The 25,377-nt window shown below is 45.4% G+C and overlaps 1 protein-coding gene and 1 non-coding gene across 2 annotated transcripts in view; both read left to right on the top strand.

Annotated features, from left to right (window-relative positions):
* Nucleotides 1–283: 283 nt before the first annotated feature.
* TRNAL-AAG (transfer RNA leucine (anticodon AAG)) lies at nt 284–365 on the top strand. Its single transcript has one exon. It is a non-coding gene; the product is annotated as a tRNA-Leu (tRNA).
* A 1,565-nt stretch (nt 366–1,930) lies between these two features.
* The window catches only part of PIGT (phosphatidylinositol glycan anchor biosynthesis class T), a 38,047-nt gene continuing 14,600 nt past the window's right edge, over nt 1,931–25,377 (top strand). Inside the window, exons 1-8 of the mRNA XM_077459172.1 lie at nt 1,931–2,153; nt 6,914–7,091; nt 11,203–11,330; nt 12,943–13,043; nt 13,121–13,207; nt 15,890–15,977; nt 23,106–23,203; nt 24,891–25,059. Coding sequence (XP_077315298.1) covers nt 1,970–2,153; nt 6,914–7,091; nt 11,203–11,330; nt 12,943–13,043; nt 13,121–13,207; nt 15,890–15,977; nt 23,106–23,203; nt 24,891–25,059 — 1,033 coding nt within the window. The 5' untranslated portion in view covers nt 1,931–1,969. The remainder of the gene's footprint in view (nt 2,154–6,913; nt 7,092–11,202; nt 11,331–12,942; nt 13,044–13,120; nt 13,208–15,889; nt 15,978–23,105; nt 23,204–24,890; nt 25,060–25,377) is intronic.

Raw genomic sequence — 25,377 nt, 5'->3', positions numbered from 1 at the left:
CTTTTCAGCAGAGTGCCAAGTGAACTTGCCAGAATGCTGCACCCAAAGTCCACTCTCAAGCGTAAAGTGACCACAATCTGCAGCCTCAGAAAGATGACTGAAGCACATAAGTTGGCATCTTGGCCATCTGTGTCAAACTTCAACAACAACGTTTTATAATGGATAAAGTGGCGAATACTTGGAGTTGGGAGTTCTGAGGCCTCTAGCGCAAGCAATGAATGCAGAGCATGGAATGTAGACTATGTCCCGCCTCTTTCTAGTCGTTAGCGAGGGCATTTTCGCAGGTAGCATGGCCGAGCGGTCTAAGGTGCTGGATTAAGACTCCAGTCTGTTCGGGGGCGTGGGTTCAAATCCCACTGCTGCCAAGCTCTTTTAACAAAATCCCTATCCTCTAGGGCTCAAGCATCTCTGATGTTGCTGCTGCACTTTCCTGCAGTTCCTTGCCCAACTCACTGGAATCTCAAAGAACACTTACCTCTCTGATTTAGCAGCATTAGAAAAACTGCATTCATTGCATGTTTTGTTTGAGATGTCTTCCAAAGGGCACACTTCTGGTGACTAGTGAAATGTCATCAACAGTACAAAACACGTCCAACTGAATGTGACTAACTCCTGTAAACTAGATTCAACACTCACATTTTAAGTGTAGACAGCAAAAAAACAAAAACAAAAAAACAAGCAGCAGTAATGAAAAGCTGGCACATTTTTTAGGAGAGTGCCAAGTGAACGTGCCACAGAATGCTGCACCCAAAGTGAACTCTCAAGCGTAAAGTGACCACAACCTGCTGCCTCAGAAATAGGACTGAAGCACATAGGTTGACATCTTGGCCATCTGTGTCAAACTTTAACAACCTTTCATAATGGATTAAATGGCGACTACTTGGAGTTGAGAGATCTGAGGCCTCCAGCGCAAGCAACGAATGCAGAACACCTATATTTCTACCATTGCTGGGGCTGTGACTAGCTTTGTCTTTTGACTTACGTAACTATTTGCTTCTGCTGAGCTAGTATTTCTGCGGAGGAAGTTTTGCCACTACTAGACTGGAAAGTGCTATCTGAATTCTTTTAGAGGGCAGCTGTGTTAGGCTCGGTTCACACAGTAGGCGGCACGACTTGCAGCGCCGCGACCTGCCGCGACCTCAGCGGCGACTTGCAAAACGACTTCTGTATAGAAGTCAATGCAAGTCGCCCGAAGTCGCCGCAAAAGTAGTACAGGAACCTTTTTTCTATTAGAACGGTTCCGTAGTACAGAACGGGGCGCGACTTGTCAGGCGGCGAAGTCGCCTGGACAAGTCGCCCCTGTGTGAACCGAGCCTTAATGACAGGCTCACTGTAAGGGGAAAGAACTCTCAGAGGGATTTGAGTTGGCTGTGGGCTCTACTGTTGGCCATAGTAGAACACAATAAATTCCCATAGTTAGGCACCTTTTACACGGTCTATCCGATCAGATCCACCAGTCAGTTTTTTGCAACGGATTCTCCATTCATCACTATGGAGCGACAGATGTCAGCGGAGACATGTTCGCTGACAGCAGTTGCTATTCGATCCTGTAAGTAAAATCCACATGGATGGTGACATTTGTTTCCATCCCTTTGGCGGATTGAATGAAAAGAACAGGCGGTCCATTCTCATCCAATCTCCCCATAGAGGAGGCGGGGCTCTGACAGGTCCGTCTCTGCACAGTGAGCAGAGACAGACCTATCATCCGCCTGCTGTGCCCCTCCTTGACTGACGTAAATGACACAATCATACCTAGAATACCATTGCACTCTCCGCATGCTTGCTTCAGCAGTAAACTCTCTTGCCGTTATTCTGATTGGTTGGCTATTAGAAGCTGTGATTGGAAGATATGTCTGGTATTCCCGCCCTAACTTTTCTGCCATTGGCCGTAGGATAGATCGCGATATCGATTGGCTAGGGTGAAGGGGTTGGTTAGGGTAAACCGGAAGAGCCGCCCGGCAGGTGAAAGATGGCCGGTGTGTGGGCTCTGATGGTATGTGCGGTGCTGGTGTTTGGGGCCGGCGGTGCGGAGAGTGCGAAGGCCGATGATTCCTTCCAGGAGGAGCTCCTGCTCACCCCGCTCCGTTCTGGAGATATCGCAGCCACCTTCCAGTTCAGAACCCGCCTTGATTCCGACCTGAGGAGGGAGAGAGGTGAGAAAGAGCGGAGCACACTGACGTCATCATCATCACCGCACTGTACACGCGTCATCATCACCGCACTGTACACTGACGTCATCATCACCGCACTGTACACTGACGTCATCATCACCGCACTGTACACTGACGTCATCATCACCGCACTGTACACTGACGTCATCATCACCGCACTGTACACTGACGTCATCATCACCGCACTGTACACTGACGTCATCATCATCGCACTGTACACTGACGTCATCATCATCGCACTGTACACCGTCATCATCATCGCACTGTACACCGTCATCATCATCGCACTGTACACTGACGTCATCATCATCGCACTGTACACTGACGTCATCATCATCGCACTGTACACTGACGTCATCATCATCGCACTGTATACTGACGTCATCATCATCGCACTGTACACTGACGTCATCATCATCGCACTGTACACTGACGTCATCATCCTCGCACTGTACACTGACGTCATCATCCTCGCACTGTACACTGACGTCATCATCCTCGCACTGTACACTGACGTCATCATCCTCGCACTGTACACTGACGTCATCATCATCGCACTGTACTCTGACGTCATCATCATCGCACTGTACTCTGACGTCATCATCATCGCACTGTACTCTGACGTCATCATCATCGCACTGTACACTGACGTCATCATCGCACTGTACACTGACGTCATCATCACCACCGCACCGTACACTGATGTCGTCTTCATCGCCGCACCGTACACTGACGTCGTCTTCATCGCCGCACCGTACACTGACGTCGTCTTCATCGCCGCACCGTACACTGACGTCGTCTTCATCGCCGCACCGTACACTGACGTCGTCTTCATCGCCGCACCGTACACTGACGTCGTCTTCATCGCCGCACCGTACACTGACGTCGTCGTCATCACCGCCGCACCGTACACTGACGTCGTCCTCACCGCCGCACCGTACACTGACGTCGTCCTCACCGCCGCACCGTACACTGACGTCGTCCTCACCGCCGCACCGTACACTGACGTCGTCCTCACCGCCGCACCGTACACTGACGTCGTCCTCACCGCCGCACCGTACACTGACGTCGTCCTCACCGCCGCACCGTACTCTGACGTCGTCATCACCGCCGCACCGTACTCTGACGTCGTCATCACCGCCGCACCGTACTCTGACGTCGTCATCACCGCCGCACCGTACTCTGACGTCGTCATCACCGCCGCACCGTACTCTGACGTCGTCATCACCGCCGCACCGTACTCTGACGTCGTCATCACCGCCGCACCGTACTCTGACGTCGTCATCACCGCCGCACCGTACTCTGACGTCGTCATCACCGCCGCACCGTACTCTGACGTCGTCATCACCGCCGCACCGTACTCTGACGTCGTCATCACCGCCGCACCGTACTCTGACGTCGTCATCACCGCCGCACCGTACTCTGACGTCGTCATCACCGCCGCACCGTACTCTGACGTCGTCATCACCGCCGCACCGTACTCTGACGTCGTCATCACCGCCGCACCGTACTCTGACGTCGTCATCACCGCCGCACCGTACACTGACGTCGTCATCACAACCGCACCGTACACTGACGTCGTCATCGCACTGTACACTGACGTCATCATCTCCACACTGTACACTGACCTACTGTAGACTGTCCTGGGCACCATGCTGTACACTGACATCATCACTCTGTACCCAGACCTGCTGTACACTGATATCATTATACGGTACACTGACCTTGACACCACGCTGTACACTAACATAACCATTCTGTACTCTGACATCAATATCGTACCGTACACTGACATCATTCTCATATTGTAGACTAATCTAATCAATGTACCGCACATTGACACCAATGATGGGCACTATTCCTTCTACTGATTACAGGTGCTCTGTAATTTTTTTATTTATTTTTTCTCCCACCAAGCTTGAGACATTGCTTACTGTCATTTAGATACTGACACTGTGTCAATTCCTACTGCCACTGACCACAGTCAGGCCCCTCTTAAGGTATGTGATGAGGGAGAAGGGAGGCGCTGTCAGAAACTATGAATCAGACTGAGTCAGAAGTACAATTAAATTACATTTGTTTATTAATAAAAATAAAAGGTAAATAGAAAAAGCGTAGTCGAGCAGAGCCAGAGTCCAGTAACCAGATCGGGTAATCAGCCAGGCCAGAAGTCAGGGATCCAAGTAGAGCAACCGCAAGCAGGATAAGGAGCCAGGAGGGATGTCAGCAATCCAGTCTTTAACCCTTTCATGACATTTGGTGTTTACAAGCTAAAATCCATATTTTTTGCTAGAAAATTACTTAGAACCCCCAAACATTATATTTATATTTTTATACATACATTTTTATATATATATAATTTTTTTTTTTTTTAGCAGAGACTCTAGAGAATAAAACTTTTTGGGGAAAGGGACACTTTCATGAATTAAAAAAAAAACTAAACAATAAAATTAGCCCAATTTTTTTTGCATAATGTGAAAGATAATGTTACGCCGAGTAAATAGATGCCAAACATGTCGCACTTTATAATTGCACAACAAACTACGGTACCTAACAATCTCAATAGGCGATGCTTTAAAAAAAAAAATTCGGTTACCAGGTTAGAGTTACAGAGGAGGTCTAGTGCTAGAATTATTGCTCTCGCTCTGACGATCGCAGCAATACCTCACATGTGGGATTTGAATACCGTTTACATATGCGGGCACGACTTCCGTATGCGTTTTCTTTGCTGCGTGAGCTCGCAGCGACGGGGGGGGGGGGGTGCTGGGGCCCTTTAAATTTTTTTTTTTTTTTCTTATTTATTTTATTAATTTTTAAATTAATTGTTTTAAAAAAAAAAAATGTATCACTTTTATTGCTGTCACAAGGAATGTAAACATCCCTTGTGACAGTAATAGGTGGTGACAGGTACTCTTTATGGAGGGATCGGGGGTCTAAAAGATCCCCCCCCATCCCTCCTTTACACTTCAAAACGGCGATTCTGAATACTGTATATTTTTTTTAAATGCGGCGCCATTGGCAGCCGAGTAAACGGGAAGTGACGTCATGACATTGCTTCCGTGTTTACAATTAGGAGACTGGAATGACGCCACTTGCGGCGTCATTCCAGTCCCTCCCTAGCTGCTGGAAGCGGCGGATGTGAGATCGGTGCTCCCGATTGAGCAAGAGCACCGGTAAGAGTGGCGGGAGGGGGGGACATCCCCTCCCGCTCCTCCAGCATAACAGCCGAGTGGCTTTTAGCCGCATCGGTTGTCATGGCTGGAAAGCCAATCGCCCGCTCTAAACGGTACTTGCAGGTGCAGGAATCATCCCGGTATAGCCCCCGGAAGCCGAGTACGCAGATCTGCGTACGCTCGAAGGGAAGGTGTTAAACAAACTGCAGGAGATGTTTCCTTGTGATGTGACCAAGGTGAAGGCAGAGGGGAAGTGAGCAGGAAGGCTTTAAGTAGGCAGGTCAGACGAGCCTCATCTGGAACAACTGGTAACTGTGGAGAGAAGAGAGAGCTGGCAATTAGCCGACAGCTAAGCAGCCAGCCCAGATAAGGCTGGGCTAAACAAGCCCTGACAGGCGCATGATCCAACGCATGAATCAAGTTGATAAATAGTTTATTCTAAACAAATGACTGTGTTCATAAAAACAGGTTACAATACTCTTATTTGATAAAATGGTGGAAATTATTATAAAACCCATGCAAGAGTTTAGGCTGAATAGATGACTAACGCGTTGGAAGCCAAAAAATGGTCTGTATCTTGTGGTAGGATTATATAGAGCAGGGATATGCAATTGGCAAATCTTCAGCTGTTGCAGAACTACAAGTCCCATGAGGCATAGCAAGACTGACAGCCACAAGCCTGACACCCAGCGGCAGAGACATGATGGGACTTGTAGTATTGCAACAGCTGGAGGTCCGCTAATTGCATATCCCTGATATAGAGCGATGACTGTGTGGGAGATGTGTCACAAGTAGGCAGAGCCTGCCAGGAAGTAGGCGCTGCACTAATCACAGGTAGTGAGATATTGCCCGATCTTTGCTGCCGCACATTGGGGCAATGTCTCACTGCCTGTGGTTAGCGCAGCGCCGACTTCCTGGCGGGCTCTGCATGTGGTCAGTGCGAACACACCTGAGCTCATCCTTAGTCACAAGACAGATGGTGTGTTTCTATATGTGAATTCTCATCTGTTCTGTTCTAGTGGTGTTCCCATCCACATCACAACGCTCTCGGCTCCAAACAGTGTGTACAGTAATTGTCATTCATTAGTTGTTAATGTTGGTCATCTGGACCTGCACACCGGCTGGTGAAGGAGTTGCAGCTTGTGTAAAATGGCTACAGGTCTGAATCGATCATTGGCTGACCCTGCAATCCTCCTGCCAGAGTGCTGTAGTGTGCTGAATACGACCCTGTGATGGTCTCCAGCTGACCTGTAGCCACCACTGTATGGTCACTGATAGACATCACTGCCTTTCGGAACTAAGTTACAGGTTCTCCTAATAAAAAAAAAAAAAAAAATGTAGCTGCCACCATTTATTCTTCAGGGTCTCTGCTTTCAGAAAATATAGAAGTGTTTTTTTATTTTTTTTTAAGTAATTTTTTAGTAAAAATGCAGATTTTAACGTGCTAAAAAAAATGGCCCAGTAGACAAGTGGTTAATTTTAAATATTGTTATTTATTTTATTTCTTAAGTATTCAGTGAACTGGATTCTCTTATTGACTTGTTTTATATCTCCCTTTCTATCTCCCAGTTTCTCACTACAGATTATTTCCCAAAGTTCTGGGTCAAGTGATCTCCAAATACTCCATCCAGGAGCTGCACCTGTCCTTCACTCAGGGGTTCTGGCGCACAAGATCCTGGGGTCAGCCTCTTCTGCAGGCCCCCGCCGGGGCTGAGCTCTGGGTTTGGTTCCAGGACACTGTCACAGAGTAAGAATTTTTTATTTTTTTTTCTATTTTAGAAAGGGAATTTTTATTGGTGTGAATCTGGTTTATACTGCTCCATAGTGATCTTTTGTGGCATGCCACATCCAACACATGTATGCATTTTGGGTCTATGACATGGGACTGGTACTCAAGGTCAGTTTCACTTTGTCTCCCAGCCTCTCATCCTGACAAATATCCTACATTCGTTTTTAGTTTAATATGGGGAAAACATTTTAAATAAAACAAGGCAGCGTTCAGGAGAATGTAACAGAGTGGGGAGGTTCAAGAGTTTGTTATGCACAGGATGTAGAGTTCAGGAGTGTTACACAGTGGGAGGGTCCTGGAGCGCACTGGCTCCAGGGGTGCAGGCTTTAGTAGTGTGTTACACAGTGGGACTGTTCTGGAGTGTATCTGCATCCCCCATCACATCTCACTTTTGCACAATTGTGGTCCATTGAATACTACAGTTCCTCTGCCACTGTGTATTGTGTGTTTTTTTTTTTTTTTTTGCTTTTTTTTTTTCATTCACAACTCTCTGTGAATGAATGATGCATCTTTGTAGGTGGCAACATGCATGGCGGCTTCATATTTGTAGGAGCTGGGAAGAGAAGAACCCTCAATTCTGTAAGGGGTTATGGTTTGGGGGGGGGGGGGGGTGCGCACGAGGAGGCGCATGATATAGATGGAACATAAACATGGTCAGAAAGGTAGAACTAGTATTTTTGGGGCTAAAAGGTTCCAACTCTTCCCCCCCAATGTCGGGTTTTGCTGATCTCTGTGCTCCTTTAGAAAGATATTCCTTCACTTCCTGTTCTGGGGACAACTTTTTTATCATACGGGAAGTAAGGGTAACATTTTCTTCAGGGAAAGAAACCATATAAAGCTGATGGGGGTTCTATCTAGCCTGCTACTTGGTTATACTAAAAAACGTGTATTTTTATAGAAATAGCTTCTACTTGCCTACTCCTGTGAAACAATATTGAACAGGAAGATCATTTGCCTCCTCTTCTGGCAGTCCCCGCCAGCACTATCCGCTCGTTCTTCCTTTGGGCCTGTGTGTGTGAGCTCTCATTGGGTCTCGAAGCCAGCTTGTAGAATGTGAGCACCTGCAGACGCACACGGCGCCAGTAAGCCACATCCCTGCTCCTCGCCTCAGATGAGTTTGACTGACAGGAGTAGGAATCTATGGCTGCACTGGAGCAGTGACATTGAAACAGGTGTTTAATAAAAAAAATTGCATCTCCTATGGGACTTTACTGCAGCCAAGCAATATTTAATCCAAACGTTTATTAACCACTTGCCGACCGCCGCACGACGATATACGTTGACAGAATGGCACGGGCAGGCATATGGGCGTATATATACGTCCCTGCCTTCCCGCGGGTGGGGGGCCCGATCGGGCCCCCCCGCGGTGCCTGCGGCGGTCGGTATTCGTTCGGGAGCGATCCGGGATGAGGGGGCGGCCATTCATTCATGGCCACCCCCTCGCGATCGCTCCCGACGAATAGAAATGCTCCGTGACATCACTTCCTCTCCTGTAATGTAAACACAGGAGAGGAAGTGATGTAATCTCTCCTCCGTGTCGGTATTTTTCGTTCCGACACCGAGGAGAGAGGATCGGTGAGTCGCACCAACACGACACTACACAGTAGAACATGCCAGGCACACTCGCACACCCACGATCACCCCCCCAATTACCCCTGCCCCCCCAGTCACAGTGACACCAATGTCATTTTTTTTTTTTTTTTGCATTGGTGTCATTTGTGACTGTAATAACTGTTAGGGCAGTTAGGGTTAGCCCCCTTTAGTTCTAATGTACCCCCCTAACCCCCCCAATAAAGGTTAAACCCCGTGATCACCCCCCGTCGCCAGTGTCACTAAGGCTGGGTTCACATTGCAGCGGTTTATGAGAACGAATGTGATTCGCACCGCACTGCAGTGCAAATCACATCCGATCTCTGTGCGATTTGAGTTCAGCCATACAGATAGTATGGCTGAATTCGCGCCGCACCCGCCGCAAATTCGCACGGGACCCTTTTTTTGGTCCGCAGCAGAATCGGATCGCATGGGTGTTCACACCATGCGATCCGAGTTTGCAGATCGCACTGCGATTTGCGAACTGATCTGGGGGTGTCATTAACATTTCACTGACACTCCCAGCAGTTCGCATAGGGCAGTGTGAACTGCCGCCGGGAGGCATGCGATGCGGGAACCCGCCGCGGATTCGTGGCGTTCCTGCATCGCTCCAGTGTGAACCCAGCCTAATAAGCGATCATTTTTCTGATCGCTGTATTAGTGTCACAGGTGACGCTAGTTAGGCAGGTAGGTATTTAGGTTCGCCGCAGCTTTTTATAGCGCCAGGGACCCCCATATACTACCGCATAAAGCCCCCTGATTGCCCCCTAGTTAACCCTTTCACCAGTGATCACCATATAACTGTTACAGGTGACGCTGGTTGGTTAGTTATTTTTTTATAGTTTCAGGGCACCCGCCATTTATTACCTAGTCCCACTAGTGTACCCCTAAATTTAGGGGTGTCTACTTTCCAAAATGGGGTCATTTGGGGGGGGGTTTGTGCCATCTTGGCATTTTATGGCCTTCAAAACTGTAACGCCCTTAGAAAGCCTGAAGGCGGTGCTTGGTTTTCGGGGCCCCGTACGCGGCTAGGCTCCCAAAATGTCCCACATATGTGGTATCCCCGTACTCAGGAGAAGCAGCAGAATTTATTTTGGGGTGTCATTTCACATATGCCCATAGCATGTGTGAGCAATATATCATTTAGTGACAACTTTGTGTAAAAAAAAAAAAAAAAATTTCCTTAGGGGGTCTACTTTCCAAAATGGGGTCATTTGGGGAGGTTTTGTACTGCCCTGCCATTTTAGCACCTCAAGAAATGAGATAGGCAGTCGTAAACTAAAAGCTGCGTAAATTCCAGAAAACGTACCTTAGTTTGTAGATGTGACAACTTTTGCGCAAACCAATAAATATACAGTTATTGACTTTTTTTTTACCAAAGACATGTGGCTGAATACATTTTGGCCTAAATGTATGACTAAAATTGAGTTTATTGGATTTTTCTAATAACAAAAAGTAGAAAATATCATTTTTTTTTTCAAAATTTGCGGTCTTTTTACGATTATATCGCAAAAAATAAAAATCGCAGAGGCAATCAAATACCATCAAAAGAAAGCTCTATTTGTGGGAAGAAAAGGACGCAAATTTTGTTTGGGTACAACATTGCATGACCGCGCAATTACCAGTTAAAGCAGCGCAGTGCCAAATTGTAAAAAGACCTCTGGTCATTGACCAGCAAAATGGTCCGGTCTGAAAGTGGTTAAAATGCAAAAAACTTTATTGTACAAAATTAATAAAAATTTGTCTATACATAAAAACTGCTATGGTCTTTAACTATGCAATGTCATCAATTTTTCTCCCAATGGGGATTGATCATAACATACATCAACTGATAGTTGGATTGCCACAATTTTTCCAACGCGTTTTGATTGTAGTCAATCATTCTCAGGGGATATCAGGTGGAACATGCCTAAATATACAAATAGTGGAGAGTATATATGCCCAATATATGTACACTATTGACAATAATTGAACGCGGTGTAAATATTGTACATATATGTAGGCCTATATACTGGCCACTATTTGTATATTTAGGTATGCTTCACCTGAAATCCCCGCAGGAAGATTGACTACAGTCGAAACGCATTGGTAAAATTTTTGGTGGCAAGCCAACTATCGGTTTATGTATGGTGTATATTCTCAATCCCCGTTGGGAGAAAAATTTATGACATTGCATATTTAAAGACCATAGCAGTTTTTATGCAGACTAATTTTAATACATTTTTTGCATTTTAATCGTTTTTTTATACATTTTTCTTTTGGCTGCAGCAAAGTCCCATGGGAGATGCAATCTTTCTATATAATATAAAGAGACAGAGCAGCCATTAACCCATGATATACTCGCCTGAATTCACAGTGTTTATTGACAGAGGTAAGGTAGGACCGGTAGTATTGTGGTGTTTTTTTTTCTTTTCTTTTTTATATATATTTTGGTTTTCATTCACCTTTTGAGCATGCCACCTCTTCTTAATTTTTGCAGTGTCGATAAAAACTGGAAGGAGCTGACTAACATCTTGTCGGGGATTTTCTGTGCATCGCTAAACTTCATTGACTCTACTAACACAGTGACTCCAACTGCATCTTTCAAGCCCCTGGGATTAGCCAACGGTTGGTGTACAAGTCTTACCCATTTACACCTCCCCATTTCTATCCATTATCTCTTAGGGCCGGTTCACACAGCGAGGCGCGGCGAGGCGTCTCCGACTTACCTCGCCGCGACCTGCGGGGAGCTCAGCGGCGACTTGCAGAGGACTTCTGTATAGAAGTCAATGCAAGTCGCCCCCGAAGTCGCCCCGAAGTAGTACAGGAACCTTTTTTCTGAGTCGGAGCGACTCGAGTCGCTCCTCTCAGAACGGTTCCATTGTACAGAACGGGGCGACTTGCGGGAGCGAGGCGAGGCGAGCCATGTCGCCTCGCCTCGCCTCGCTGTGTGAACCGGCCCTTACTGAAGGTTGTTGTGTTTTTTTATTTATTGTTTCGCAATATAAATCAATTATTTAAAGGCTATTACAAATTGTTGAATGTTTTTTAAAGTGCAAAGAAAGGTGATCCAAAAAAAGTTTGATTATGCTCTTATTGCTTCAAAACTCACTTTTTAGTAACAAAGGACATTTCGCTTTCTGCAGCCCTCTGGGCATGGGGGGGAAGTAATTCTGTTTCATGTGGACATAATGGTTTAGATTGCATGCCCTGTGCAAAGCTAAATAATGAAAATATAGGATTAAGGCAGAACTCCATGCACAAATTATTTAAGAATATTCCTTAAAGTGGTTATAAACCCTTACATATACCCAGTGAAGTGACTGGTCTCAGGTCATACAGTTTAAAACAAATCCTCATTTGCAGCCTTCTCTCCTCTACATTTGTTCAAAGTCCAGAATTTAAAAAGCTTGCCTAAGCTGTCAGAAAAGGAGCGGCAAGCAGAAGTAACACTCTGCAGATCTCAGTGGGGAGAGCTCTGAGAGCTGATTGGAAGGCAGACCAAACACACACACACCACCCAGAAACTCAGCTGAGGCTTTCTAATCAGCTGGAGGTCCCTCCCCTGTCACTATTTTTCTATTGGTGTCATGATCACTTGTCAGAAGTGAATCATGCTGATAGCAGAGGAAGGAAGCAGCAGAGAGAAATTACACTTAGTGCTCATAGTTGAGACACGCACACACTATAGAGGGATGTGCTTTGCTCATATTTCATATCTGAGGATTACAAGCACTTAAAGAGGAGCTCCAGGCCCAAAAATGTAATGTTAGCAGCTACTAAGACTATAGCTGCTGACTTTTAATATTAGGGCATGTGCCCATCCAGTGGTGTCCTTGCCCACGCCTATTTTTCAGTCTGGAGCTTGCGCCGCCATCTTGACTAAGGGAAACCCAGCAGTGAAGCCTTGCAGCTTCAGTCTGTTTCCTACTGCGCATGCACGAATTGTGCTGTCATTTATGAATGGGCCAGCTGTGGGGAAAGAAGGGGGGATTGCACAGACCACAAGTAATAAATGTTGACACTGCAACATACAGTGCATTTCTGTTCAATTTCTATATGGGGATGGTGTGAATTGGTGCTTAGGCCAGATCAGGTTCAGTTATGCCGTTGACCACCTACAAACAGCTTGAAGTGGATATATATATATATATATATATATATATATATATATATATATATATATATATATATATTTAGTGTTAGTTGGATTGTTGATGCAATTTGTTATTCCCTACAGTGACCGATCACCACCTGCTGCGTTACGCCACTCTACCCAGGGAAATAGTATGCACAGAGAATCTCACTCCATGGAAAAAGCTGCTGCCTTGTGGTTCCAAGGTACTGTATCGGTCTTACTATTGCTCTTTGTAGCCTAATCTAGGACCATCTTTTCAGTTCTCCTTTTATCTACACAGGTGGGCCTGGCCTCTCTATTGGAGGCAGAACGTCTGTATTACAGCAGCTACCACTCCCAGTCAGTACACATCAGGCCAATTTGTAGGGTAAGATATGCTTTATGTACTCCAAGCTGACCCCTCTGTAATTGCCAGCCTAAGACAGTGCCATTTTCTCCTCTATTTAGATCTATAGTTGCCATAATACTGCACATGTGATCAGTTGTGACACCCGCCAGTTCACGTTTTGGAAACTCCATTGAGCTGACAGAAGCACACTGACTACTGTGACAACTCTCACCAGAGACATGCCTTGAATGTAATGTGTTTTTAGGACCCGTTCACACCACCATGCAGTGTTTTTTTTTTTTTTTTTTTTTTTTTTTTGATGCAGGAAAAAAAAAGCATGGAAAGTAAAGTTATATGGTTTCCAACCGCATAGTTCACACCAGTGCAGTGAGTTCCAGTGCTTTTTTGTTTTTTATTTTTTTTCCTGCAGATCGGTAGTGGAACATGTTAAAAAGCATCAAAAATTGCAATAAAAAAAAGTACCAGGCTCCAGTGCAGTGAAAAAATAAAAAAACGTATCTGGAGGATGTTTTGTGGTGTGAACGGGCACTAAGAAGCCTCTAAATTGATGGGTTTTAGTTTTATGCTTTTACACATTCATTAGTAACCGCATGAGGTGAGCTTTTAGTGTCATGTATTTTTTTTTAAATTTTTTTTTTTTAAGCTGTATTAAACCCAAACCAAAAATGTAATATATGTGTGCTCACTGCACTATTAAAAAAAAAAAAGTGTGTGCTGCTGCTTAACCACTTACAGACTGGACCATTTTGCTGGTCAAAGACCAGACCACTTTTTGCGATTCAGCACTGCGTCCCTTTAACTGACAATTGCGCGGTCGTGCGACGTTGCTCCCAAACAAAATTGACGTCCTTTTTTTCCCACAAATAGAGCTTTCTTTTGGTGGTATTTGATCACCTCTGCGGTTTTTATTTTTTGCGCTATAAACAAAAATAGAGCGACAATTTTGAAAAAAACACATTATTTTTTACTTTTTGTTATAATAAATATCCCCCAAAAATATATTAAAAATTTTTTTTTTTTCCCTCAGTTTAGGCCGATACGTATTCTTCTACATATTTTTGGTATAAAAAAATCGCAATAAGCGATTATTGATTGCTTTGCGCAAAAGTTATAGCGTTTACAAAATGGGGATAGTTTTATGGCATTTTTATTAATAATGTTTTTTTTTTTATTACTAGTAATTGTGGTGATCAGCGAAATTTGTTTTTTTTTTTTTTTTTTTTATTGTGGCCGACAATCGGACGTTTTTGACACATTTTTGGGACCATTGTCATTTATACAGTAATCACTGCTATATAAATGCAGTGATTCCTGTGTAAATGACACTGGCAGTGAAAGGGTTAACCAGTGGGTGGCAGTGTAGGGGTTAAGTGTTCCTAGGGGTGTGTTACTAACTGTGGGGGGGTTGGGCTTTCATTTAGTGAACACTGATCTCTGCTCCAATCACATGGAGCAGAGATCAGCATCACTAGTTGCTAGGCAGAATGGAGGCCGCTCCGTGAGACGATCGTGGGTATGCCCGCGGCAATCGAGTCCGTGGGTCCCGCGACCGGACTCGCGGGGGTCCCGACCAGCGCGGGAGCGCGCCGCCGGTGGCGCGCTCCCAATGGCGGGGCGACAAATTTAAAGGGACGTACAGGTACGCCCATTTGCCTGCCCGTGCCATTCTGCCGACGTACATCGGCGTGCACTGGCCGGTAAGTGGTTAATATTCAATAAATATGCAAATGAGGCGAAACAAATGTCAATGTAAATAAGAGACCAACAATAATTCCACAGTAGCACACTAATCTAAAAATCTTCTAAATATTAGCATTGTGAAATGATCAACATAAAACATCCATACATAAGTGTTCGTATGGCATATCCAAAAAAAAAAATCTGCATGCTCCCAACATATGCAAATCAACATGTTAATACAGTCCAAAGCAGGGGTAGGGAACCTCGGCTCTCCAGCTTTTTTGAAACTACAAATCCCATCGTGCCTCTGCCTCTAGCAGTCATGCTAGGGTCTTGCAATGTCTCATAGGAGTTGTAGTTTCAAAACGGCTGGAGAACCAAGGTTCCCTACCCCTGGTCCAAAGTGCTGAAAAGATGATGAAACAAAATCTTGTTGATCCACCAAAATTCTTCACCAAAGTGATGTGTGCCAATTCCACTCCCTTAAGAATAAAGCTCACCAGATGCTGATGCCATTCACTCTCGTGTCTGGTAAATCTCACCTTATTAGATATTATTGAGGAGCAGCTGTGAGGAAGTCAGAAGTGACAAAACGCGTCGGGCGTGGCTACATGCTAAAGCTGAGATGGGTGACTCCACGTGTACGATAGAATTATTAACAGATCGCAGCAGTGAGTCACCTGCCATGTTTGGAATTTTAACAAGGAGATTTTTGAATGTTTTATGATGTAAGTGTATTACTTTAATAAACCGATTACCATAAGGTGTTTACACTATTGGAGGCTCTGTCTCAATTTCTATCCCCACATGTGGAGAGTGTCTTTATTGATCTGGATGGAGATTTGTGTTTATAAGCAGCTCTTCAATAATCTTTAATATGGCGATATTACAGACACGAGAGTTAATAAAAAGCTCGAGGAAGGATCCTGATTTCCATCTAACAGCTGAAATATCTATTTTTGTTAAGCTAATTTTTGTAGTCATTATCACATAAAGCCATATGATCTTATGGTATTTCAGGAACCAGATTGTTCAGAAGTTTCCTGGGAGCTGCGCCAATCCTTAACCGTAGTATTTGATATGTATACCAACGGACAGGGGAAAAGAGGTATGTTTTGAGTATTGGCTGGTCCATTTCTTGTTTATATGAAAATGTATTTATCGTATTCTTTGGTGTTCTGCCAAAATCTCCAACCACGTCACTTCCGATGACTGTTCAGCAGCAATAATTGGAGATTTCGATGATTTTCCTGTTTTCACAGAACACTGGCAGTGTATACAGTATGGTACACCATATAGTTCGCCTTATACTAACCAACATGGCAGTGACAATTTGGTTGTAGTCTTTCAGGTTTCTTTTCCCTAGTGATCTGCCAGTAATGCACTTCCTATCCTAGGGTGACAACACTCGCTGAACTGTACCTAATAGAAGAGCAGTGTTGTCACCTGAGGCTGTTCTCCTTATTTGGACTGTAAACACACTCCCCTTCCTTTTTCTTTTTAGTTATTTATTTATTTTCCCTCGTTTTCATAATATATGGGGAGGTGTTCTGCAGTTCACAAAACATAGCCAAGCAAGCTGATTTCAGTTCAATGCACAAAATTACAAGTATACCGAGTTTCTGGAAGGGTCAATAGGTATTTTTCTTTGCTTGTAGAAAATGTTTTGTTTTTTTTACCTGAAAGAAGAAAACGTACCCTGTGTGGGCTATCCTGCTATCCGGGCCAATTCTGGCATTTCTCTCATACATGTATAAAAAAAAAATTCCACTTAAAGCCCAGGACATTATATGACTGCCTCCCGGCGGGAAGTGGTTAAAAGTGTGTAGAGTGACAATATGGGGTTTATTTACTAAAGCTGGAGAGTGAAAAATCAGGCTCACTTTTGCATAGAAAGCAATCAGCTTCCAGATTTTCTTGCCAAAGCTTAATTGAACAAGCTGAAGTTAGAAGCTGATTGATGCAGCTGTGCAGGGTAGCCAGTTACTGAGTGTTCGCGTTTTAGTAACTCTATTCCTATGGGGCAGCAAGCATTTAAAATGTGACGTTTCTCTTTTGTTCATTGACGGACATGGCACCTTTAATCTTGATCTTTAGAGTTCTATCGCCACCTTCAGGAGAAGACTAGGCAGAACATGTAAAAACAGAAAAACTGCACATTTTCACCCAGGGGGCAGTCCTACTGGCTATAACACCTCACTGTGCTTCCAGCAGCTCATATATTTTTTTTTTTTTTCTGCCTAGTGTAGAAGGACCTGGCTCCTGGTGGTCTTTGGAATTTTTTTTTTCTGCTTTTTGATTCTACAATCAACAGCTGGGCTGGGTAACAGGCTGGATAATATAGATCCTGGTAGTCTCCCCAGCCTGGCCATCGAGCGTGTGCAGACCTTAGCTACGCATTGGGTGTCCCGTCTGATCCTGGGACAGCCGGTGAGCTATATGCTCCGGGGCACACATATGACCGGGCTACTGCTGTCCGTGTCACAGTACTGCTTGGGTGATGGGTCTGTCCGTGGAATGCATCCAGCAGTCCCTGCAGGAGGGGTAAGTATGGTTCCACCTGTCTCGGCAGGATGGAGCAGCTGGGCATTACCTGGGAGGTCGACTAGGGGGTCTCTCCCTCTCTTCTCTCCCTGTCCATTTCCCTCCTCCCCTTGCTTTGGGCCGCTGTGTGACTTGACATGGGGGTGCGGTGCACCTACCTGGCCGGAGGTCTTCTTGGGTGGGCTCTGGGTCCTGGCAGGGGGCTGCGCTGGGCGGTTGGTGGTCTGCTCGTCTTTTCCCTGATTTTAGGCCATGGCATTAGTGTGTATGCCGCGTGAGCCACAGACACTTTTTTTCTTAATCAAGCATTTTATAGAAGTCCAGCGGCCATTGTCCCGGTGCTCTCAGACTTTTGCTGAGGCAGCCATTTTCTAGTAGCCTCAGTTTGTTTTACCCTAGAGCTGGGTGGCTGGTTCATTCTGGAACAGAGCAAAATTTACACAGAACACCTCGCTGGCACAGGAGAGCAGATGTCGGCAGCACATCGCAATACCCGGGTCAGGGTGGTGACTCCTGCGGCAAGCCCCTCAGTCTATGGCAGCTAGGAGGGTGGGCATTTTGTGTGACTTGCCTTAGGTCCCTAGTGTTGATAGGCGAGAGTGGGTCAGCATGGCATCAGAAGCTGGTGCTTCTTCCCCAGACATCTGTTATTGCAATTGGTTCCCCTGCACCTATGGACGCTCTGTCGACGGTCATGGGGTCCTTTGTTGCTAGTCTTCTGGGGAAAGCTCTGATTCAGACTCGGGTCCTGCTGTGGCAGGTGGCCCTTGTTCTGAGGATGCGGACCAGGACAGTGAGGATGACTCTGGGTCAGTGCAGGAAAAAGCGCTAGTAGGAGCACTTATCACAGCAGTGCGGGATACCATAAAGATGGAGGATACAGAGGGGGCATCTACAGAGGTGTCGGCTCCTTTTGGGTCCCACAAGCCAGCCCGCATTGCTAAGTTGTTTCCCTGCTTAACTTATTTTGATAAGTTTATTTACAAGGAATGGGGAAGCCCCCAGCGAGACGGAGCGTTACCCCTTTGAGGAGAGTTTCCTGAAAAAATGGTTGTTGACCCCCCCCCGGTATCCAGGTTAAATAAGATAGCCATGATTCCGGTGGAAGGGACCCCTGCTTTCAAGGACCCTGCCGACATAAGGGCCGAGGCGTTTGCTTCCGGCTTGTCGGGAAGCCCTGTTCGGGGCAGTACAGGACCTGCTGCAGCATGGGGTGATAGTACCTGTGCCAACGCTGGAAAGATTTCAGGAATTCTACTCCAATCTGTTTGTAGTCCCAAAGAAGGAAGGGGTCCGTCCGGTCCTGGATCTCAAGGCCCTCATTGGCTTTGTGAAAGTACAAAGGTTCAGGATGGAATCAGTTCACTCCATGGTCGCTGCACTCCATCAGAGGGATGTCCTGGCATCCTTGGACATCAAGGACGCATACTTGTATGTCCCCATATGTGTCAGGTATCAGCGGTTTCTGCGATTTGTGGTCGGGGACGAGCACTAACAATTTGTAGCTCTCCCTTTTGGCCTAGCGTCGGCACCAAGGGTCTTCACCAAGGTGCTAGCCCCAATTCTGGCATTACTAAGGCAATGAGGGATCACAATCATGGGTTACCTGGATGACCTCCTTCTGAGAGCAGCTTCACCCTCAGAATTAAGGGAGGATGTGGCGATCACCATACAGACTCTTCGGGGGTTTGTTTGGATACTGAAGCTCCAGAAGTCGGTGTTGGTGCCGACTCAACGCCTGGAATACTTGATTCTGGACTCCTCAGAGGCGAGATTCTTTCTCCCTTCAGACAAGCTGCAGACTCTTCAAGCTGCGGTGAAGTTGTTGATGTCCCGTAGGTGGTCATTGTAACGTATGCTCAATTCCACACCCGAGTCTTGCAGAAAGATCCTGTCCAAATCTCTGGTGGCTGAGGTCTCCGGCCCTTAGGTACGGGAAATTGTTCCTTCCTCTTCATTGGACAGTGATCACAGTGGATGCCAGCCTGACCGGCTGGGGGGGGGGGGGGAGTTTGGGGCATACAGTCAGCCCAGGGTCGCTGGATCCAAGAAGAAACCCTCCAGCCGATGTGCTGGAGCTCCGGGTGATCAGGCGGTGCCTCTCCACATGGTCACAGAGGCTGCAGGGGTGTTCGGTCAGGTACCAGTTGGACAACGCCGTGGCGTATGTCAACCATCGAGGGACAAGGAGCTCGGCTGGAGCACCGGAGGTCGCTTACATCCTGCAGTAGGCAGAGCGGCTCTATTGGCCGTATACATTCCGGGCATAGAAAACTGGAAGGTGGACTACCTAACTCGTCAGCTGCTGGACCAGGGGGAATGGTTGCTGCATATGGATGTATTTTGGCTCTTTTGCCTAAGGTGGTGCACACAAGATGTGGATCTCTTGGCCTCTCGACTCAATCGGAAAAGGTACAGAGGTTTGTGGCCAGGTCAAAGGATCCCTGGGCAGATGCGTTTAGTGGCTCCATGGGGGCATTATCGGCTGATTTATGCCTCCCCCACCCACTCAAACTTCTGCTAGGCAGAGTGGAGGAGGAGGGAATTCTGGTGATTCTGATTGCCCCAGATTGGCCTTGATGTCCTTGGTACACCAGCCTAGTACGAATGGTAGCGGGATGTTCCTTGGCAGCTGCTGATGTGAGAGGACCATCTGCCGTAAGGTCCAATACATCATCCTGCTTTACTGTCGCTGGTTTTAGCGGCATGGCTGTTGACAGCCAGGTGCTAAGGGACCAAGGTCTGTCGGATTCAGTAATCTCCCGCTATGCTGAGGGCACGAAAGTCATCTTCTTGGAAGATTTATCATCATACATGAAAGGCCTACACCTCAATGTGTGAGGAGATGGGGTGGCGTCCACGTACATACTCAGTTTCCAGGATCCTGCTGTTTTTTGCAAGGAGCGGATCAGAAACTTGCATTAAGTACCATTATGGGGGCAGGTACTGGCTTTGGCTGTCTTTTTTTTTCGGCGACCTTTGGTGACTCATTCATTGGTGAGTACGTTTGTTCAGGGGATTCGGCATGTGGCCCCTCCGATTCGACCACCGCTACCTCCGTGGGATTTGAATCTGGGGCTCTCGGTGCTTCAGAAACCACTGTTTGAAAACATTAGGGAGATCCCCTTATTGACACTCTCTCCAGAAGTAGTCTTTGGTGGCCATTACATCTGCCAGGAGGGTTTCTGAGTTGGCGGCCTTGTCATGCCAGTCTCCCTACTTGATCCTCCATAAGGATAAGTCGGTGCTGTGTCCGCAGCCTTCATTTCTTCCAAAGATTGTTTTGGCCTTTCATCTAAATGAGGACACTGTGCTTCCGTCCCTATGTTCTCGGCCGTCACATCTCAAAGAGGTTGTTTTGCATTTGTTGGACGTGGTCCAGGCTCTGCAGGTATATGTCTGCTACGGCTCCTTTCCAGAGGTTGGACTCGCAGTTTGTATCAGTGGCTGGTCCGAAGAAGGGCCTGATGGTCTCATCGGCCACCATTTCTCGGTTAATCAGACAGATCGTTGTTCAGGCTTATGCCTTAAGGGGGCGGGTGCCCCCCTTTCCTGTTACAGCACATTCGACCCGGGCTCTCTGTGCCTCCTGGGCTTTCCGACATCATGCGTCCGTTTCCCAGGTGTGTAAGGCGGCGACTTGGTCATCATTTCACACTTTCACTAAATTTTACAAGGTTGATGTGAGAGCATCTTCGGATGCTTGCTTCGGCTGCAAGGTTTTGCAGGCGGCTGTTTAACCCCCCTAGCGGTAATCCCGAGTCTGGCTCGGGTTAGGAATTTACTGATAGGAGCGGTAACCCCGAGCCAGACTCGGGATCGCATCGCTGGATGCAGGGGAGGACACAGGGAGAGTTACTTACTTTGTCCCCTGGATCCAGCGATGTCCCCCGCGCTGTGTGATCGAGCTGTCCTCTGCTCGATTCACAGTGCCAAATGCCGCCGAGCTCCGTTCTCTGCGGCGTTACGGCGCACGGGAGCGGAGAACGGCGGAAAATTTAAAAAAGTAAAACACACAAAACGCACACAGCACTGTAATCTTACAGATTACTGTGCTGTATTAAAAATTACACACCCCTTTGTCCCTAGTGGTCTGTGCAGTGCCCTGCATGCACTTTTATATTATAAATACTGTTTTTTCTGCCTGGAATTTGGAGATTGTCCATAGCAACCAGAAAGTGTCCCTTTTTCAGTGTTTTAGGATTTGAGTAAATTATTGAATAATTTTTATTATTCTTTATTATATTATAAACTTTATCATACCCGGGATGTCCGCTAGACTCTGGTTTGAAGAGATTTAAGAGAGTTATTCCTAAGAATTACAGGACTACAAAATAAAACGCCAAATTTCCATGCAAAATAATTGTACCGCTTTCAGCACCTAAAACCGGACTGAATCATACCGCCAGGGAGGTTAAGGTTGCAACTCCTCAGTTGAGTTCTGGTTGTTTATGGGTGGAGTTTATTTTCTTGCTGTTCCCATCCCTCGTTTTTTTGACACTGCTTGGGGACATCCCTAAGGTGAAGATTAAAGGTGCTGTGGCCGTCAATGACTGAAAGAGAAAATAGGATTTTTGTGCTCACCATAAAATCCTTTTCTCTGAAGGTCACTGACGGACACAGCACCCACCCCTCCTATCTGTTTGTACTGCTTTTTGACAAACACACAGCTTCTGAAAGCAGAGTGAGGGGTTATAGCCAGTTGGACCACCTTCTGGGCGGTACTGGGCAGTTTTGCTGTTTTTTACATGTTCTGCCTAGTCCCCGCCTGAAGGTGGCGATTTAACCATAAGGTCAAGATTAAAGGTGCTGTGTCCGTCAATGAACTTCAGTGAAAAGGATTTTATGGCGAGTACAAAAATCCTTTTTCTTGTATAAGTAAAAAAAAAAAAAAAAAAAAAAAGTAATATCATTGTAACTTCTGCCCACAGTAGTTGAACTTTCTTTTAAGTTCATGCGCTCGGCCCCTGCTGACCTGTGCTGTGATTTGGGCACAGCATGGTTGGTAGATGATTTCAGCCAATGATTTTGGCTGAAGTCAGCTGATTAGCCTTGGCCAGTCGCACATAGAAATCTGGTTGTTTGTGTTCAAATATAAAAAAACAAAAGGAAAAACAATACAGTACAAAAGTAAATGCATAAATGTAATAAGGATATTACCATAAGTATGAGGAGGCAAATAAAACATGAGAACAACCATGCAGAATCCATAAATGAGCAACATTTAGGTGGGGAGGACTATCCTCCACAAGTGAGTGCAGTTGTAAGCTGTAATACTAGACCTATGTAGCGCAACCACAAAACCAAAGTAAAATGAAAGGTGTTGATACCACCAAAAAAACCTCTAATTGTTAGGGAAAAAAGTAATATGATATTTGGGTACAGTGTTGCATAACTGCACAATAGGCAGTTAAAGTAGCGCAGTGCCGAATAGCAATGGTCTGGTCATGAAGGAGGTAAAACCTTCCAGAGTTCAAATGGTTAAACAGTAAATAAACATGTTCTATAGCACTTCCTAGCTGTACAGTTGTAAGTACCCATGCCTTTTTTTTTATTATTATTTTTTTTTTTACAATGTCTAATATATAGAGATGATGGCCTGAATGTCAGTGGTGCATCCATACACCTTCAGTACTCCTACTTTTTACTATGTAATAGTGAAGGTTCAAGCATATCATTTTTGTCTTTTTAGACTGGTCAATATTTAAGATGTTTGCTCGCACAGTAACAGAACCTTGCCCCCTTGCAACACAAAGCAAGATCTATGTGGATTCATCTGGATTTGATAAGGTAAAACACTGCATTGATGCTAAAATAGTATTTTTTTTTTTAAGTTTTTGAAACTATTTTGCCCTCTTACTCTGAGAATCCGTCATGGACTTGGTTGCATGTTAAATTTTAACTAACGGCAAAACTGTTAAGGAGATTCACCCTCTGTTTGTCCTATTTTCCCATTTTTTTTTTCCTTGGGCGCAGGAGTTTTCTTCCCGGCAGGGTCTGGCGTCTGCCGGACTTTCAGCCGAGAATCCCCGGAGCGAGCGCATGTGTCGCTGAAGTCAGCGGCTCATTGAGAGGAGAATATCTCCTAAACTATACAGGTTTAGGAGGTGTTCTTTTTACCTACAGATAAGCCTATAATAAGGCTTGCCTGTAGGTCAAAGTTACAGATATGACTATACAACCACTTTAAGACCACGCCTTTTTAGGAAATTTTGTTTACAAGTTTAAATCGTGTTTTGCTAGAAAGTTACTTAGAACACTGTATTTGGGTGGCAGTTTTTAAAAAGCAACTTTTTTGGAAAAAAATACACCTTTTTTGAAAATAAAAGTAAAGGTAGCCTGATTCACATTTAAAAAATAAATAAATTGCACTAAGTATGCATCCCTTGTAATGAGCAGGACAGGTCCTCTTTATTGAGAGATCTGGGGTCAAAAAGACCTTCGGATCTTTTTTACTTATTTTTTATTTATTTTTTGCAAAAAAAAAAAAAAATCTTATTTCAAGAGGCGGAAGTGACGTCAGACGTCGCTCCAGTTTCAATGTCATAGAGCCTAGTGGGGGCTATCTTGCCCTAACCTGGCTTCCTGCCCAGCCATCCATCAGATCGACTCCGGGCTTACCGACAGGTCCAGTAAGCTCGGAGACGACCGGGAAGCTGCTGAAGGGGGCACCTTTCCTGCAGCCTCTAAAAGTGATCTTGTGACGAATCCGCCACTGAGACCACTTTTATCTGAAAGAGAATTGGCCAAAGTAACAAAGGATGCCAGGGTTATCGCACCATAACAATGGTATTTAACATCAAATAATGATGCAACTGTACTGTGGGCAGTCATCAAGTTGTTAGCAAAAATTTCCTCTCGCTTCCTGTTTGACTATGGGACAAGAAGTAAAGGGAAATTTCTCCAATTGGATGCAGATGGCAAAAAAAAATCTGATGGATTATAACTCTCCCTTAATGTATCCAAAATGGGAGAAGAAAAATGTTTTGCCTGTACTACTTTCAAGCCTTGGCTTTATTCACCCTACAATCCAGTGAAGATGTTTTAATAGCCTGTGTAGAGGGATACCCAGTTGAATGTATGGATTATGATGGATAGAGGACTGAGGTATAGTTGAGGCACAGAGGCTTGTGTACAGTGTGCACCTGGGTTTAGAGAGCTGACCGGGCACAAGGAAGATGCTTTGCTGACTAGTATGTGTTACTGGCTTTAGTTTTGATCTAAAAAAATATACATAATTGAGTTTACCAGATATGTAAAATTGGCTCATACCATTCTGTTCCAGGGGTTTCCTTTTTAATGCACAAGAGTCTGCCGCTGTTCCGATAGGAGGGCCCTGGAGACGTTATGATCAGTTTAACAATTTGTAAAATTTTTGTGAATTTGGAAATCTTTTTTTCTTTTAAGTTTTGGGATTTCCTTCTTGTATGAGGGATGTGGATTATTTAATACTGTGGCTTTCTTTTTTACACTATAGGAGTCGGATCTGTTTGAGGTGACTCCTCCCTCATCTTTGGATATTCAGGTTCAGATCCACAGTGATCCAAGGGTGTACACGGTGTATGATCTTCTAGAACCCAGCTTCTTCAATACTTCCAGAAACCTTAATGTAGCACTGAGGTGGAAGGGAGGCTCTGCTGACTCGGGTGAGTTCTGTTGTGGTGTTCCTGGATCTTGACACAAAAAATCAGTCTAAGGATACAGAAATATCCGGGAATAGGAAAGGTTCTCAGCAATACATAGACTTCGGTGACGCCATCAGACAATCCATGGAACAGTAAAAACAATTGACAGATGACCTTACAGCAGGCTGTGCTTAGTTTGGTTTTTGTAGATCTGCAATATTAGACCCTTTTTTTATTTTTTTTTATTTTTTATTTTTTTTTCTGGTTATTAAGTGCAGTGTTGTTTATGAGCGTACTGGATCAGGCTGAAATGGGAAGGTACAGGCTTGAATTTCTAGA

This window comes from Lithobates pipiens, unplaced genomic scaffold (assembly GCF_037356315.1).
Source record: "Lithobates pipiens isolate NorthernLeopardFrog02 unplaced genomic scaffold, aLitPip1_a1.2 Scaffold_28, whole genome shotgun sequence".
NCBI lineage: Eukaryota > Metazoa > Chordata > Amphibia > Anura > Ranidae > Lithobates > Lithobates pipiens.
This window is presented reverse-complemented; position numbering and strand designations above follow the sequence as displayed.